This window comes from Poecilia formosa, unplaced genomic scaffold, assembly GCF_000485575.1.
Source record: "Poecilia formosa unplaced genomic scaffold, Poecilia_formosa-5.1.2 Scaffold16, whole genome shotgun sequence".
Taxonomy (NCBI): domain Eukaryota; kingdom Metazoa; phylum Chordata; class Actinopteri; order Cyprinodontiformes; family Poeciliidae; genus Poecilia; species Poecilia formosa.
The window spans coordinates 2,202,989-2,219,349 of record NW_006799955.1 but is presented as its reverse complement, the minus strand read 5'-3'; the positions used below and the strand labels follow the sequence as shown (position 1 = coordinate 2,219,349).

The following is a 16,361-nucleotide window of genomic DNA, read 5'->3' as shown; positions in this document are numbered from 1 at the left end:
CGTTTCCGTGTAGCTTTAGCTCACTGATGGTGTCATCGTCTTGATGGAAAATAAATGTTTTCTGAAGTTCTGTAGCAGGTGGAAACAAATTGTCCTCCATGATTTCTTCATATTTTGCAGCATTTATTTTACCTTCTTCCTCTACAAACTTTCCAGGAGTTGCTGGTGAGAAGCGTCACCTCAGCATGATGCTGCTGCTGCCACCACCATGCTCTACAGCAGGGATGGTGTGCTTTTGGTGATGTGCAGCGTTTTGTCTGGAAGGTGATACTACAATCAGGTGGTCTCCATTTCACACCTTGTGAGACGAGCAGCACCAGTTGGCTGGACCTCTGGTGAATTGGGTCAGTCGCTTTAAAAGGGGGTGAAAATTTTAGCACTTATTTTGTGTTACACATTTTTATTTGTCATAATATTGTGGAAATCAGTTTTTACTTTGAAATTAAATGTGCTTTTTGTCACAATTGTCAAAAATCAATTTTTAAAGCCATGATTGATCTGTAAAGAGTAAAACATCCAATGAGGTGAGTACTTTGTTAGCCACTGTATTCCACAGCAGAGACAAAATAAATACAAAGCAAAACATGTTAAGCAAAAAACAGTACAAAATTTATTAAAAACTCAGCTGTTGGCAAATAAGTAATAAACAAAACAAAACATCTATAGTAGCAAAAAAAATTAACTGTGGGATTATGATCTACAGTGCATAACTATTCCAATGTGAGCATCTACATCCTGTTCCCACACAGCTCATCAATATTTACATGCACATGTAACAATAAATGTTGGTGAAATATAAGCTAAAATAATATTTTGGTGTGCAAAAAAGTTACAATTTAAAGTTTAGTAGTATTTTAAGTTTTCTTTTTTGTATTTTCTAAACAGTGTATGCTGGTTTAACAATACAACCATCTTCATAGTTTCAGTTTGTGTCACTGCTTGGGGTTACCAGTTGGTCCCTTTTTGTGGTGTTGCAAACATTTACAGGGACTCGCATGTTGTCCAGGGACGCATCAGGGCCAAATACAGTGCAAAAATCTTGAAACATCCCTTATCTTATTGGTCTTGGCTTTCAACAAATCAGATTTTTAGTGTCATTTCACTAAATGCAAATAGCAACTTAGATTTGTTTATGGTTACCATGCACAATTTGTCAAAGGATATTTGACAATTATTTTGCAGTTTGAAAGTTGAAAGACTAAAATGTAAAAATATTCAACAGATATTTTCTGGGAAACTTCAGAGGTTATTTTAAGATTTTTGCACAGAATTTTTTATTCCTGATACAAACTGTCAGGCTAGCTCTCTGATTTATTTACTATTTCTCTTCCTGACATCTCCATCCGTCTCACAACTGGCTCCATCTTCCAGTTCAGACATTGCCGGACCAGCTTTGCTGTTGTCCTCACCTCCCCTGTTGGTATGCAGAGAATGTGCAATCTGGTCACTGGGGCGTTTCCAAGACGCTCGAGTGGCAATCCAGAGGATAAGGGCCCCAAAAACCACCAGGAGGAGTCCCAAGACATTCACAAAGATTGCCTCTGGGGGAGAGTCTTTATACTTCGGGTTGGCCCTGTATGTTAGAGAAATAAATAATGTTACACTCATTTGTAGCAAACATTTACGTATAAACATCTGAATTGCTCAAATACTTACAGGCCAAAGATAAGTTTTTCTGTGATTCCCATGAGAGCAACTGCTATGATACTGGTGAAAAGAAAAAGACCGCTGTAGACATGGATGGGCATACAAGCTGCTCTCCAGGACACAGGTGTAACTGGTATCAGGTATAGGCCGACTCCGAGAACAAGCTGCCCATTCAAGAACAAGGGAAGAAAAGAAAAAAAAAAAGCTTATCAGATGCTTCAGTCATGCAACTTTTAATCATTGTGTCTTCATGTGGAAAACATAAGCATGAAAAAGCAACTTAAACACTGAGAAAAAAAAACAACCAAAGTGTCGTAATCAATTTTGTTGAGTAGGCTGTGAATGAAAATAGGTCTATTTACCTGCAGACCGTACAGAATAACGGCCATCAGGCCCAGCCAGCTGTGCAGACTGTACATGTTGGGGATCTTGGCAGAGTTGTGAAAGTCAAAAACGGCCACCATGGCAATAATAGCGAAAATGAAGGCTGTCAAGTTCAAGCCTGCATGGATGAACTTCATCATGAGTTTGCTGCACTGCCAGGTCCAGGGAAGCCTGTAGACAATTATGGCTGCAAGAGAGGATCAGTGGCTCCATCAGTGCTTGAACCACATAGAAACTGCTGAGTCATTAAGACTTAGAAAAAATACAGATTACTACACAATGTGAAATCGTTTTTGCTTCCTACTGCTGATCTACACTACCTTACAAAATTATTAATGCCCATTTAGGGATTTTTTATTTTCATTTTGTATCATTAAAACCACAAACTTCAATATATTTTATTGGGATTTTTATGTGATAGACAAACACAAAGAAGCACATTCCTACAGATTTACTCTTAAATAATAACAGGTCTTTAACTGGGCCATTCCAGCACATAAATATGTTTTCACCTAAACAATTGCATTGTAGCCTTAGTTGTACGTTTCAGGTTGTTGTCAAATCCTTTGCAGCTTTGAAGAGATTTTCTTCAAGGAGTTTTGTAAATTTAACTTTATCCATTTTCACACAAACTCAAGCCAGCATTCCATTCCTGCCCACAGCATGATGCTGCCACTACCAGACTGACTTCACAATGAGGTTAGTGTGTTCAGCATAACATGTGGTGTTAGTTCCCTGGATCTAAAGACCTTCAAAATTTAAGTTCAAACTGATCAGCTGTCCACTGAACTTTCTTCCACATGTTTGCTGTGTATTGTAGCAAACTTGCCACTTTTTCATAAAGGCTGAATTTGCTAAGTACACAACTATGAATTGAAAAGTGCTATGTGAGATGTTCACATCTTAAGACGTTTTTTTTTTTTTTGAACTTCTCAACTACTTTATCCTAGACCTAACTGCAGAGTCCCTTTGTTTTCAGCAACACTTCTATTGGTGAAAAAACTGGATCATTTTCCTCCCACTTCACAATTAGTCTACTTTGTGTTAAAATTCCAAAATAAAGCTTAGAGCTGAATCATGACAAAGTATGAAAAGGTTAAGCTGGCATGGACATTTTTTTTCCTTTCAGTTCATTTCCAACACCGACCTCCCCCAAGATTCTGGAGGATAAACAGTCGCGTTCAACATGGTTTCTCCCACTAACTTCCTCTCTGGGCGCCTAAACAGCCACATTCTGTTTTCAGACTTCTTGGAATGACAGTAGTCATCCATCTCACCTGTGCCCTGCAGGAAAATGAAGCCTGTGACGACCAGCACCGGATGCCAGTTGAATTCAGCCAGTCCTCCGTCCCAGTCCAAGCCTTCCTTAAAGTGGAGAACCCACCTCAGCACGAATATTATGGCGACAAACCCGACAGCTCCGGCAGCGGAGAGAGCGAACAGGAATTGCTTCAAATTCTCCATCGCCATCAGTGAGCGAGAAAAAAAAAATCAGCAGCCAGGGTGAGGAGGACGCGTCTGAACTGCAGCAGTTGTTTTCAAGCATCCAAAAACTATTTCAAGCGGCTGCTCGACAAGAAACGCAGTCACGTGACAGGGAGGCACGCAACTGTTTGGAGGAGCGACGTTTTGTAACTTGCGTACTTACAGAGGAGTCAGGACCCGTAAAAAGCAGCTATTTGTGCTGTGTCATCCTCTGACCTCAGCTGAACACTTAGCCGTTAAATGTTTTTTTCTCTCTGTAAGGCCGACCACAGACACAGAGTCAAGTCTGAATGACACAACTTTAAAAAAAAAAAAAAAAAAAAGTTACAGGCTAGTATTATGAGGGGAGAGATGGCTGTCTGCCCAGAGCGTCATTCGATCTTATGAAAACTGTTACATGTTTCAGTTGTTCATTGTAAATCAATGGGTACTGGCGCCAACTAGTGTCGCACTGTGTAACAGCTGGCAAGTAATATATTTATTCAGTTCAATTAAAAATACAGCCAAAATTAATTAATTAAATAAATATAAATAATCTAACTATTGCTAAATTAATTAAAGAAAGAAGTCAAATAATCGTATGCTTATTTATTGATGTAATTTTGGCTTAAATGGCTCTCCATATTTATTCATCTGAAAGGGAGATTAAATTTTGCAGAAACTTAAACTTCACACGTTTCTCCTAATAGATGATAATGGAAGTGGATCTAAAGAATCCTGTGACTAAGGACTTTGTTTTATCACTGTCAAGTGAAGAGAATCCTCTCGATTGTTTATTAAACTGTAACTTTGATCAACTTTTTAAAAAGTCGGCAAAATACTGTTTGAAATTGTTTGCACTTATGTTTGAATTAAAATTGAACATTTCTAAATTTACTTTGAAAAATCAAAATAAAATGTGTATGTACGTCCATGAGGAAGAGCAAGAGAGAGAAACAACTTTGAAAAGTATATCATTTTAATATTATCAAAAAGCAATTACATTTTTGTGGTTGTTGGTGATTACAGAAATTTACAATAAAGAAAACAGATATTCAGACAAAATAAACTATACAAGTATCCACAAGTTTGCTACTACTTCCAACAACTTTACAACATTGGAAAAAACAAATCACAATATCATTTGGTCAATTTTGTCATTTAGTGATGGTCCTGAGTTTATAAACATGGCAGCAGAACTGGCTGCCCTTTTGCTCAATGTGAACAATGGTGTCTCTGTCAAAGAACAGCTCATGTGGATAAGTCTGAAACAGAGGACAGAAACGCATTAACTCACACACAACCTGATGTTTATTTCTTTACTTTGGAACCAACTACGTTCTCATTTTGTACCACTCATAGCCACTTTTTCCCCCAATCTACTGCCATGTGGTACCAGGTAATCAGTTTCTTTTGTTGAAGTATGGACATAATAGTAATAAAACTATTCAAACACAGAACAATTTATATTGAGTGTATTTTATTTTTAAAGGTTTTATATGACCCTTTTCCTACAGACGAGAGGGTGATTAATTAACACAAAATATGTCAAATTAATCAGCTTCTTTATATTACAAACCTCATCCCAAGGCTCATCCAGGTCAATCTTTCGCTGTAACCGCCCTGTTTGGTTGTCATGCAGTTGGACATGAGCTCTGCCCTCCTCGCCCTCCCCGTTAGTTACCGCTATGGCCAGAAGGTCGAGTTCATCCTCGTATTCCAGCAACCGAAAGGTCTGAAATATCAAAAGACTGCTCTGAGTTGAACAAATTTACACCTGCTCCAAATAAACTATGCATATTGTTAATATGTTTAAGCCAAGAACAGAAAGTTACCAATGACGTATTAAAAAAAAATCTGTAAGTATCAGCTCTGTTGTAGGAGCCATGCAGTACACATTTTTATAGACAGAGCCTCCTAACACATTTTCCATAACATCATGTTTTAATTTACAGTTTTGTTATGAAGAATCTCTAAATTCTCAATATTTCAAAATAAAATTCTGCAGTACATTTTACGAGACGTAAAGCTGTGACCACAGACCAGGTCTAATCCACATCCAAGTACAGATTCATCATGTGATGCTTTGGAACAAATAAAGCTCGTATGACTGGAAACCTTTTTGGCTCAGACAGCTACGTGGCGTTAGACTATGTTTAATTTAGAGATGATCCTTCATCAACTTGTGAGTGTTTTCAGAGGATGTTCGCTCTTCTCTAAACAGATTTTGTGCACATGGGATTGATTCAGAGTAAAATATCTGCCTGCTAAATCTGCCTGCTGTCTGTTATATATTTCTAGATTCATGGCAACAGCATTAAGATGCACAAGCAGATTTAAACGAGACCATGGTCAAAAACATGTATGTTTTTTGTTTTCGCATAAATTAAACTAAGGCTCTCAGGGGCAGTTATATCAAGAGTACAACAAGTACTATGTCTGTGCGATTTTGTTTATGTCAAGGCTCAGAACAGTCTTGTGGTACCTCCTGCGTTGGATCATCGTCCAGCTGTTGAAATCTCGATCTCACCGCCCGGCCTGAAGACGTGACGGTGACACGGGGGCGCAGCTGCAGAACATCGTCACCAGCAACGCTCAAGACCGTGAGTATTAATAAAACATCTCATATACAGTAAAGATGTTAAATGTTACACCTACGTTGCTTCGATGTGTTGTCAGAGAGTAGTCCTCTAGCACCTCTGACGGCAAAGGACTGTTTAGTTCACTAATGATTTTCAGCACACTTCAAAAGAAAGGAAAGGCATACATGATCATACAGTACGTGTGAGCGACAGAGGAGATAATGCCGTTTTGTAATACCATTTATATTGTTAACCTTGACCGGATCACTCACTTTATAGTGTTCGGTCCAATGTGGATGACTCTCCCTGAACCGGCCGGATGGAAGAAGATAACGTCACTCTCAAGAGAGCAACAGTTCATGTTCTGGATTCCATTTTTTGCCTGATTTCACAAAGATGTGTAGTTAAAGGCATGGTGCAAACCCAGCTCACAGCTGGGCAAAGCTCAACCAACACAGCATCAACATCTTGCACACTTAAATTGGACAATGTGTGACATGCTGTGACTTTTTTCACTATCAGCAATATTTTGCTACCATCAGTCGCTTGCAAAACTAATTCACACCCCTTGAACTTAGTCACATTTTGTCGCACTACAGCGACAAACATTAATATAATTTGTTTGGATTTTATGTGAAAAACCAACACAAAGTAGTGAACAAATGCTTCATGAAAGAAAAATTACAGTTTCATAAATTGTCTAAAAACTGAAAAGTGTGTTGTGCATTTGCATTCAGTCCACTGTATTCTGATATTCCTGAATAAAATTCAGAGCAGTCATTTGCCTTCAGACATCACCTAATTAGTAAATACAATCCGTCCGTGTTTCCCTCAATATAAATCCAGATGTTCTATGAGAGCATCAGAAATTAAACATCATCATGAAAAACAAGGAAAGCAACAGACAAGTCTGAGAGGAGGTTGTAAAGTTCAAAGCACAATTAAGTCACAAAATACTCTGAAGTATTAAACGTCTCACGGAGCTCTGTTCAATTCATCAACAGAAGAGTATTGGGAGCATTCATAAGAATGAATGGGTTGCAACTGATGTTGCCATTGCAATACTTAGCCAGTACTTTTATATTGCAAGATTTTCAAATATTATGTCTAGTCAAAGTCTAATGATACACAATTCAAAGCTTACAAATGTGTACTTTAAAGAGCACTAATCAGGTCCATGTGTATAATTTGTCCCAAATACTGATGAACAAATCATTAACTCATCAGCCAAAAAACAGATGTTGTCCTGCGATGATAAAGAAAACTCTCTAAATTTACCAAAGTGCTGTCCTTGAGTGAACAGATGTAGTGAGTCCCTCTGTGTTTCTTGTGTGGTGGGGTGTAAATGCAGTGCCAAGGGAAGCCGCCGATCTGGATACCATTGTGAGAGAATGCCTCAAAAAGAAGTGGTGGTGGTTCTGTGAAATAAAATAAAATAAAAAAAACATATTTCCATTAACAATTTGTGTGTGCCAGTTTTTTTTTAATGTTATTTTATTGGTTCTATTGGCCTTTATTTGAAAGTGGTTAGACAAGACAGTGGATAATGTGCTTTACTCTGCGCCACCCAACAATTTATGTTTAACTATTACATTTTTAATTTACATTTCATTATAACAAGAAGGGTTCTTGTTATAAGAAGAGATGGATTCTTTATTTTATTTTATTTTTTTCTTGGTTGGAGGCTGGAGAAAAATTCACTTTTTGTATTTATTCATAAAAAATAAAAACAATATGGCTAACACTGGTGTTTAAGTTAAGAAAATGTTCTGAATATTTGCTATGGTAATGAGGACTGAAGTCTATAAAGGCTTAATAGATGGAGAACTAAATGAGGGTTAAAGTGCCTCACCAGTGATCTGGATGTTAACTGGGATACCAAATGGAACGTCCCCAACGGTTCTGTGTCCCAGCAGGGGACTCTGCTGTCCCAGTGTCAACTCTTCTGTTAGACACTAACAACAAAGACGGTTATTTTTCATCTAAGGTGATCTATAAATACATTTCACAGATAGCATGTTAATGGAGATCGTTCCAGCTAAACACATACATACTCTTTGGACAATGTGTTCAAGGCTGTACAGCTTCACTGACTTGTTACTGTGAGACACAGCAAGGACACCCTGGGACAAAACCACATCTGTAACACCCCTTCCAAATCCCTGAAATGAAATAATTTCCGTTTTATAACATAAATCCTAAAATCAAGTACACCTATATGATTAAATGAACTATACCTTTTTATTTATCTCCAAAATCCCCACAATTTGCAAGGGGAAAACACGAAAAATGGCCATGTGCATGACTGCATTCTGCGATATACCTGCCTACGGGAGAAAAAAAACAAAACAAAAAAACTACATAGATCTTTGTTAAATATGTTATTAAAAGGAAACAAAAAATGTTTAATTCTTAAAGTAGACCCCTTTACCACATAAAAACTATTGTTCCTTGATTTATTGATTAATTTATTTCAGAACAACAACTCAAGAATGCTTAAATGCTCATTATATTAGGCATATAGGCTTTCAATGTCTGTGTAAAAGTGCAACATATTTTAAGTTAGCTTAAAATAATAGATTTGTACCTGTCTCGACATGGGTGTTTCTTTGTTCTGGACAGATTTAATGTAAAATGTTTCCAGGCAAGATATCTACAAAACAGAAATGCAAGGTTTCTAATACATGTTTATAAAATAAAATTAATTATAACCCATCAAAGGACAAAGAGCTGAGTGCTAAATATACCTGTATTTGTATTTAGGAGAGAGATAAATTCTCTGCAGCTCTTTCCCCGTTTCAGCTGAAATGCGGCAGAGCCAGTTATCTGCTGTCAGAGCTAAGAGGCAGGGTTTATGTTCAGAGGGAGAAGATAAAGTTTTGTCCTGAAACAAACAAAACATTTTTTAACAAAATTAGGATATACTTTATTGATTAAATATAATTCTAAAGTTGACTTGTAAATTGTTGTAATAGAAGGTAGTTTATCTTTGCAAAATCAGCTACATTTCACAAATGAAGTACACAAATATGTCTAAATTTTACTCACAAGAGGGCTCTGACAAAGCAGAGCATCTTCAATCTTCTGCTGTTTGGACTTCTTTGGGAACTTGTATAAATTCTGGGGCTGATCGTGGACACTAAAATCAGAAGATTTAAGTTACATACTAGAACAATATAATGTAAAGTAATATTCTAGCAGACAAGTGAGCTTTGATCTTTCTGAGGAGAAATCTTAGCATAAAAATACAGACTCTGGCAAAAAGTCTTACAGATAAAATCTAAATGGAGTGTCTGAACTCTGAAGCTTAAATTATTTCAATTCTGTTGCTGATAGCCCCAAACAATGGAAAGAAATCATCTGCTTGCCACTTCCACATGTGACCAATTTACACATTTATCCTATAGTAACTACTGGTATATGCTTTACTTTACAACAGTAATTAATTTTGCTAGCTAAAACTGCACTAAAGTATGGTATACCTTTGTCTGTAAAAGACTGTCCATTTTTAAATTCAGATTCCTTGACATGTTTTTGAGACACAGCTGTGATCAAATTGCTGAAGTCTGAACACTGAACTTAATAAATTAGATTATTCTGTAAATAATTGAAGTGAATAATCCGTACTCACCAACTGTAGCAGTTCTGGTAATTATCACAGTAGATTCTACCACTCTCATACATTATTGCTGTTTTTGAAGTCTTACTCCAAACTTTAATGAAGCTCCTGTTTTCCTACAGTGAGGCAACAGTTATGTATAGTAAAATATGTATTGAAAGCAGGAATTGATACAATTTTAAAGTGTTGCTTTATGTTACAGGGAGAGTGATGTTTCTGAGGATTTTCAAGCAGAATCTGTGTAAAGTCCCAGTATCCAAGATCCCTCTGCTCCTCTGGTTCAGCAGATCAGCAGTGTTAAAAGTCATCTTTCTGCGGGGTGGCGCCATCTGCAGGCGGAGCTCCTCAACAAACCAAAGCCTCCAAAGGTTCTTTCAAACGGCACACGACATCCAGAACCACCAGGTAAGGATGGGGATGTTCTCCAACCCGAAGAGCTATTTACCACATTTTATCTTTCCCAGATCGCAGTAGTTCTCAGCGTAAGTAAGTTAGCATGGAAGCCATCAGAAATAGCTTTTATTTTAGCTAAAAACCTCGATTATGGATATTTTTGCAAAAAGCGATTTGTATATCTACAGTATATCTACACAGTCAGAGGGAACTGTCCCAAAGTTAGAAAAAGTTTGGTATAATTTACAGGTAATCGGTTTAATCTGAGGAAATTCATGTCGCTTTTCGGTTGGTGCTGAAGTTAGCTGGCCGTTAGCCTGTTCAGCTGCATGTTTCCCAAGCGTCTTCTTCTACGGGCAAAATAAGGAAACATTTCCGACTGAAACCACAGCGCCAACGTTCGTTAGCTTTAGTTTGTCGATGTAGTAGTATTAGATCCACTTATTTCCTGTAGTAAACGTGTTAAAATATAGCCAAAAATACAAACAAGTCAGACACTCTTGTGCACTTTCAAATCACCACAAAAGTTATTTTCTATTCACATTCTGCTCATTTTGTAATATATTGATTTTTTGTTTTGGTTACCTTGTTTTCATATTTTGTCCAGTATTTTGTTTCCTTTAGGGCGTTTACATCAATTCATCCTGTTGAGAAAATAAATTTAAAACTAGCTAGTTTTAAATTTATTTTCTCAACAATCCATGCATTAATTTGTGTTTCTTTTTTTTTTTTTTTTACTTTTGAGAATGATCATGATACAGTTTATAATCTGTCATCCTTTTCAATGCAAACTGAACAGTTTTTAAATAATTATGGATAAGCCATGATAAGCTCATTTACAATTCCTGAAACATGGATTATAGATTTACAAGTACAAAATTGCATTTTCACAAATAGCAAAATATTAATATATCGTTACAGATCCACCATATTTAACACTGGCCTTGAAGTGCTTTTACACGTACTTATCCATTTCCCCCCCCACAAACCTACCTGGAGTGTTTGTAGCTGAAAATCTCAAACTTAGTCTATTTAAAAAGTAAAGTATAAATAAAAAAATTGCTTCTGTGATGTTTATTTTAAAGGAATTGTGCCTACATGTGTGGCAGCTGAGCTTTTGTGAAAAAAATTATTATTTAAGGTGGAATTCTATTATTTTTTTCTTAACTGTATAAATGTGCTCAGATTAAAGGTTGAATTTTTCAGTGTGAGGCTGTGCTGCCTCAGTTAAAGATTAATTTATTTTAGGGTGTTTTTCTTTGCACACCATTTCAATGACCCAAAAAGTATGCTGGCCTTAATTTAAAAGTGTGTGTTAAGATTAACAATTACTTTGTTGTTTCAGTCTCTAACTATAGAATAAATGTTATAATTGAACTCCTTGGTCTTTTGCAGAGTAAATGCATAAACAATGGAGCTGCCCTGTTTTCACACAAGCTTCTGCTTTCATCCGGTTTTACGTGAGATTAAAGAGCACTAAGGCAAGACCTACGGCTCCTTTGGGTTCACGAATTTTGACAAACCCTGATGACATCTTTAAACACAACATGTGGTCAGAAATGATCTGTTTTTTCCCTTCCTAAAGCCTCTTGTTTATCTTTATGAATCAAACACTAAAATAGGAAAATCTAGTTTATCCTCCACTTAAGTCAAGACAACAGTTCTTTTAGTTTTTTAATGTTTTCACAATTAGGGACCATGTGCAGTGGACAAAGAAGGACCAAGAAGCTGCTCGGCAGAAGGCAGAAGAAAATTCAAGTATACGACTTCCTTTAAAAGAGCAAGGTAACGAACATGTTGCCACATGATAATTTATCTCATCACATTACTATTTACGTAATGTGAAAAAAAAAAAAGTTAAACATTAATCCAATTTCCTTTCTTCAGGTAAATTTAGCACAGACGCTTGCCAGTACTGGGACCAGTTTTACGAGGCGCATCAGGATAAATTCTTCAAAGATCGCAGGTGGCTGTTTTTAGAGTTTCCAGAATTACTTCCTTCATCTGCTGAAGAAAAGAGGACAAATGCGTGCCGCAGTCATCAGGTAGCAGCAGAGCCAGCTAGCAGTAGCTCCCGGACTAATGGGGAAACTGGACACTGTTGACACAATGATCCCATTCAGCGCCGCCAAAAACAGATACCTTTTTATTTCCAGGAAGCTGCAGCAGAACCAAATGAAACCATCAGACAAATCTCTTCTTTTCCTGGACAGCATGCGTCTTTCCGGATTTTGGAGGTTTTAAAAAATGTTCACTTTCTTCATGTTTATGCACATCCCTTTCCTTAGTTTTATAGAGTGTTGTTTAACTGCTTTAACTTGACCTTTCACTTTATCTCTTCGCAGGTTGGATGTGGAGTTGGTAACAGTGTATTTCCCATTGTTAATACCATAAAGTAGGTCATATATTTAACTGATTTACACATAATTACTCGTATAAAGATTTATATGTTTGATATTTGATCACTGTAATGTTTTATCTGCAGATGTACTGATTGGATTCATGTTTTCTTTCTTCTTTTAACATGCGAAATGTTGTTTGTGTAAACTTTGTTTTAATTCAATTAAAATCATCAAACTTTGACCATGAAAGAGAACAGATTCACCTCATGTTCCATGACTGAGGTCGTAGCATTAGGTCCAATGTTGAAAGAAGTTACAAGGATATCATTGATTCATGAATCAAATCATATGTTCATCAGGTTTATCTGATTTTAATTAAACTCGAAACAAAGTTCATCAAAAGAATGAGCTGTTTGTTGATGAGTTTCCTGGCAGAAAAAGTGGAAGTTTTCAGTTTGGAATATTTTATAAAAAAGGAAAAAAAAAATATCTGTACTGATCAGTAGTTACTTGGCCAATTTTGATGTTTGGATGGTCCACCTGTTTTATTTTGACATTAAGCAGGTAACTCCTGAAACTTTCAAGGTCTATGTTTTTTTGAAGTGATGAAGGAGTCTTGATTCAAAGGAACAAAATTATCCAAAGCTGCAGTACATATCCACTTATGGTTATTTGATATTTTCAGAGCTGGTTCTTTTGTTTCTCAGGAACACACACTCCTTTTTATACTGCTGTGACTTCTCCCCTCGTGCCATTCAGCTGGTTAAGGTAATAATTATTAGTGTAAATAAAACGAAGTAATAATATTAACTTAATGTTGAATCCTAAATGAACAGACAATTATGCATTTCTACTTCATCATTAAATGTTTGAGGGAGATGTTTATATCAACCAAGATTAACTTATGTTTCAAAGAGTCCTGTTATACTGAATTTGTTAAACAGGACTTCAAAAGTATTCATATTATGTGAACTTATTTGACACATTGGAGCTACAAATTTCAATGTATTCCTATCCCTAGTCACTGATCTGTTTTGTATCATATTAAGTCTATGATGAGAACTGAAGACAAGAAGGCATGAAAAACACCCCCAGAACCTTCAAGATTTGAAGTCAGTTTGCATGGAATAATGTAGCCAAATCACACCTGAGCCATACACAAGAATAACTTTCTTTTTTTTTTTACTCATAACTTAATTTGTTGATTACTTTGCATTGATTTATTTGTATTTGAAGATTATTTGGGTTGTTGCAGGCATATTTAATCTTAGAAAAACATTAATTTGTTCAAAACTTATTTTACACACTGCCAATGAAAATCTCCCACATTAATATGGGAATAGAGACAACTTGGTGAAGGTGACCCAGTTTATTTCCCTCTAACAGGACCATCTGGACTATGATGATTCTATGTGTCATGCCTTTGTCCACGACATTTGTGAGGAGGCGGGCTCTTTTCCTTTCCCTCCTCAGAGCCTGGATGTCATCCTCGCAGTCTTTGTGCTCTCCTCCATCCATCCTCAGCGGTAGGTGAAGATTAAAGTATAAAGAGTTATTTATCAGCGAACTGCTCATTCCCCTTTCACAACCCTCCAACTCACCTTCATGTCCAGTTAAAGTCCAGACCTAAATACAAATGAGAATCTGTAGGAAGACTTTAAAATTGATGTTCTCAGATGCTTCATTCTCTCCGATTTGACTGATCTTGACCTGTTTTACAAAGAAGAATAGAATATTTCAGTCTGGTAGAAAAATACCCCAAAACACTTTCAGTTATAACTGCTGCAAAAGGCGGTCTACATATTATGGACTACAAATGCAAGCAATACTTTTGAGACTTCTAGTCAGAAAATATTTTCATGCTATGCATTTTTTTATTCCACTTAAAAATTGTGCCAACTTTGTGTTAGACCATCACCTAAAGTTGTAATAAAATACAGTATAAGTTCTGTCTTACACAGGATGGATAAAAGTATAAGTCACACAAATCAGATTTATTTGTTAAATCAAAAACCTGCATATTGTTTTCCTTCAACTTCAGGATTCTGTAGTACTTGGTGTGATTCTGTCATATAAAATCTACCATAATAAAATACTATTTTATGGTTGTGATTTGACAAAATGTGAAGAGGTTCAAGGAATATTTATACATAATTTGTGAGTCAGGTCAATTAAATACAATTTAAGAGCTGTGCAGCAGATGTTTCTGAACAGAAGTATATTTCAATGTTTTCACTGCTTGCTTTCTGCTTGATGGATCACACTTCCATTCACTTTCATTTGCTGTTCACTTACAAATCAACAGTATTTGATTATTTGTTTTCTATTCCTTTTACAGAGTGCAGAGAGTTGTGAACCAACTTTCAACATATTTGAAGCATGGAGGAGTTTTCCTCTTTCGTGATTATGGGAGATATGATCTTTCACAGCTACGGTTTAAGAAGGGTGAGGCTCCTCATTGACAATAAAACAAAATATTTATGCAAATATGAAGGCCAGGATTATTACACATTATGCATTTAAAAAATGCCAGGGTTTTCCTGACTTAGTTTCCTGTTTAATGTTTAGTGTTCTTCTTAAAAAAAGAAAAAAATATATAAGTTCACCATGAAATTGCCAATTTTCCAATAGCTAATTTTAAGGAAGGTGAGTGAGTGAATGAATGAATTAATTAATTAACGAATGATGAGAAAGACACCAGTGAGGAAGGAAAGGAGGAAAAATACAAGGCAAGGGGGAAAGGAGAAACAACAGAAAGAAGTAAGGGTAAAAGGAAGTAAGGAATTAAAGATGGAAGAAGATGAGAGTAGATGAAAGGACAAGGTGGTAAAGAAGAATAGGAGAGAGGAAAGAAGCGCACAAGGAAGTATACGAGGAAGTAAGAAAGAAGGATAGACACCTCACTAGGCTAGCATAGGTTTTTAAATGTATTTATTTATTTTATTATTTTTATCCATACCTTGAAAATACTGAAACTAATTTTTATACTTTTGCAGATTTTCTAGACTGTGTAGGAACCCTAGAAGTATATTTTTCCAAATACATATGCATTCCTGTAATTATTTTTTTATTTTTTCTAATATTTAGGTCGATGCTTATCAGACAATTTCTACACACGTGGAGATGGAACCTGCGTTTACTTTTTTACTAAAGGTATTGGTAATGACCTAAAGATGTATGCGTGACTTCATGCATAAAACAGTACAGTGATGGTGACAGTGTCCAGGATTTGTCACTGAGCTCACCTTGGTGTTTACTGAACCAAACAGTTGTGTACTTTTTACCCTGGTGAATAATGTAAATCCCAACCCAATATTTTCTGACTTTATATATTTTTAATTTATCACACACACAAAAAAAACTTATTTTACACACAAAAAAAAAAATCAAAATTTTTCTCTAGTTTAGAGAGAATTTGAAAAATGTATTTAAGAAAATCTGAATTATAATTGCACATTATTTCTGGATGACTATTAACCTAGAATTTGGAAATTATTTTTGTAGAAAAGAAAAAAAAAGCTCTGGTCACTGATTATGCTTTATGCAACATTTACAGAAGAGGTCCATGATTTATTTTCCAACGCTGGACTTGAAGAAATTCAGAATCTTGAAGACAAACGACTACAAGTGAACCGTGGGAAGAAAGTCGCAATGCGTCGGGTGTGGATGCAGAGCAAGTACAGGAAACCACCTCTACCATCACCATCCTAGAAGCCCCAATAGCACAGCTGTGTGTTTGTGTGTTTTTTATATGGGTTTTGTACTATTTAAATCTCTTTTCCGTTATAAAATGTTTTAATTTTTTAATGTAAAATTTCAGCTGCAGCAAAATAAGTAAAATAAACTAATTAAACATACTGTTGTCTTTTCATCTTACTGTATTAATAGCATGACTCTCATAAGATAGCTTAGTTAGAGTCATTGGATTTC

The 16,361-nt window shown here is 36.0% G+C and overlaps 3 protein-coding genes across 3 annotated transcripts; 1 reads left to right on the top strand and 2 right to left on the bottom strand.

Moving 5' to 3' along the window:
- Positions 1-864: 864 nt before the first annotated feature.
- On the bottom strand, positions 865-3,896 carry cybrd1 (cytochrome b reductase 1). Its single transcript, XM_007546464.2, has 4 exons — positions 3,309-3,896; positions 2,010-2,218; positions 1,657-1,811; positions 865-1,573 (listed from the first exon to the last, which is right to left on the bottom strand). Exons 1-4 carry the CDS (start codon positions 3,499-3,501, stop codon positions 1,312-1,314), a joined length of 819 nt encoding a protein of 272 aa, XP_007546526.1. The 5' UTR covers positions 3,502-3,896; the 3' UTR covers positions 865-1,311.
- Positions 3,897-4,491: 595 nt separating this feature from the next.
- On the bottom strand, positions 4,492-8,916 carry dcaf17 (ddb1 and cul4 associated factor 17). Its single transcript, XM_007546462.2, has 11 exons — positions 8,825-8,916; positions 8,665-8,730; positions 8,315-8,404; positions 8,132-8,239; positions 7,930-8,032; positions 7,356-7,495; positions 6,350-6,459; positions 6,154-6,238; positions 5,981-6,064; positions 5,075-5,230; positions 4,492-4,760 (listed from the first exon to the last, which is right to left on the bottom strand). Exons 2-11 carry the CDS (start codon positions 8,674-8,676, stop codon positions 4,653-4,655), a joined length of 996 nt encoding a protein of 331 aa, XP_007546524.1. The 5' UTR covers positions 8,677-8,730; positions 8,825-8,916; the 3' UTR covers positions 4,492-4,652.
- Positions 8,917-10,014: 1,098 nt separating this feature from the next.
- Positions 10,015-16,288, top strand: mettl8 (methyltransferase 8, methylcytidine). Its single transcript, XM_007546463.2, has 11 exons — positions 10,015-10,101; positions 11,485-11,641; positions 11,783-11,874; positions 11,977-12,134; positions 12,246-12,326; positions 12,435-12,484; positions 13,139-13,199; positions 13,818-13,957; positions 14,770-14,876; positions 15,519-15,584; positions 15,988-16,288. The coding sequence occupies exons 2-11, from the start codon at positions 11,490-11,492 to the stop codon at positions 16,140-16,142; spliced, it is 1,062 nt and encodes a 353-aa protein (XP_007546525.1). The 5' UTR covers positions 10,015-10,101; positions 11,485-11,489; the 3' UTR covers positions 16,143-16,288.
- The last annotated feature ends 73 nt before the right edge of the window (positions 16,289-16,361 follow it).

Excerpts from the sequence above, each read along its gene's own strand:
- cybrd1 (XM_007546464.2), bottom strand. The coding sequence starts at position 3,501 with ATGGCGATGGAGAATTTGAAGCAATTCCTGTTCGCTCTCTCCGCTGCC. Across the intron at positions 1,812-2,009 it reads TTATTCTGTACGGTCTGCAG|CTTGTTCTCGGAGTCGGCCT; the intron begins GTAAATAGACCT and ends TTGAATGGGCAG. Across the intron at positions 1,574-1,656 it reads GAAAAACTTATCTTTGGCCT|GGCCAACCCGAAGTATAAAG; the intron begins GTAAGTATTTGA and ends TCTAACATACAG.
- dcaf17 (XM_007546462.2), bottom strand. Across the intron at positions 6,460-7,355 it reads CACTCAAGGACAGCACTTTG|GCAAAAAATGGAATCCAGAA; the intron begins GTAAATTTAGAG and ends TTGTGAAATCAG. Across the intron at positions 4,761-5,074 it reads TGGATGAGCCTTGGGATGAG|ACTTATCCACATGAGCTGTT; the intron begins GTTTGTAATATA and ends CCTCTGTTTCAG.
- mettl8 (XM_007546463.2), top strand. The coding sequence starts at position 11,490 with ATGCATAAACAATGGAGCTGCCCTGTTTTCACACAAGCTTCTGCTTTC. Across the intron at positions 13,200-13,817 it reads GTGCCATTCAGCTGGTTAAG|GACCATCTGGACTATGATGA; the intron begins GTAATAATTATT and ends TCCCTCTAACAG. Across the intron at positions 15,585-15,987 it reads CGTTTACTTTTTTACTAAAG|AAGAGGTCCATGATTTATTT; the intron begins GTATTGGTAATG and ends CAACATTTACAG.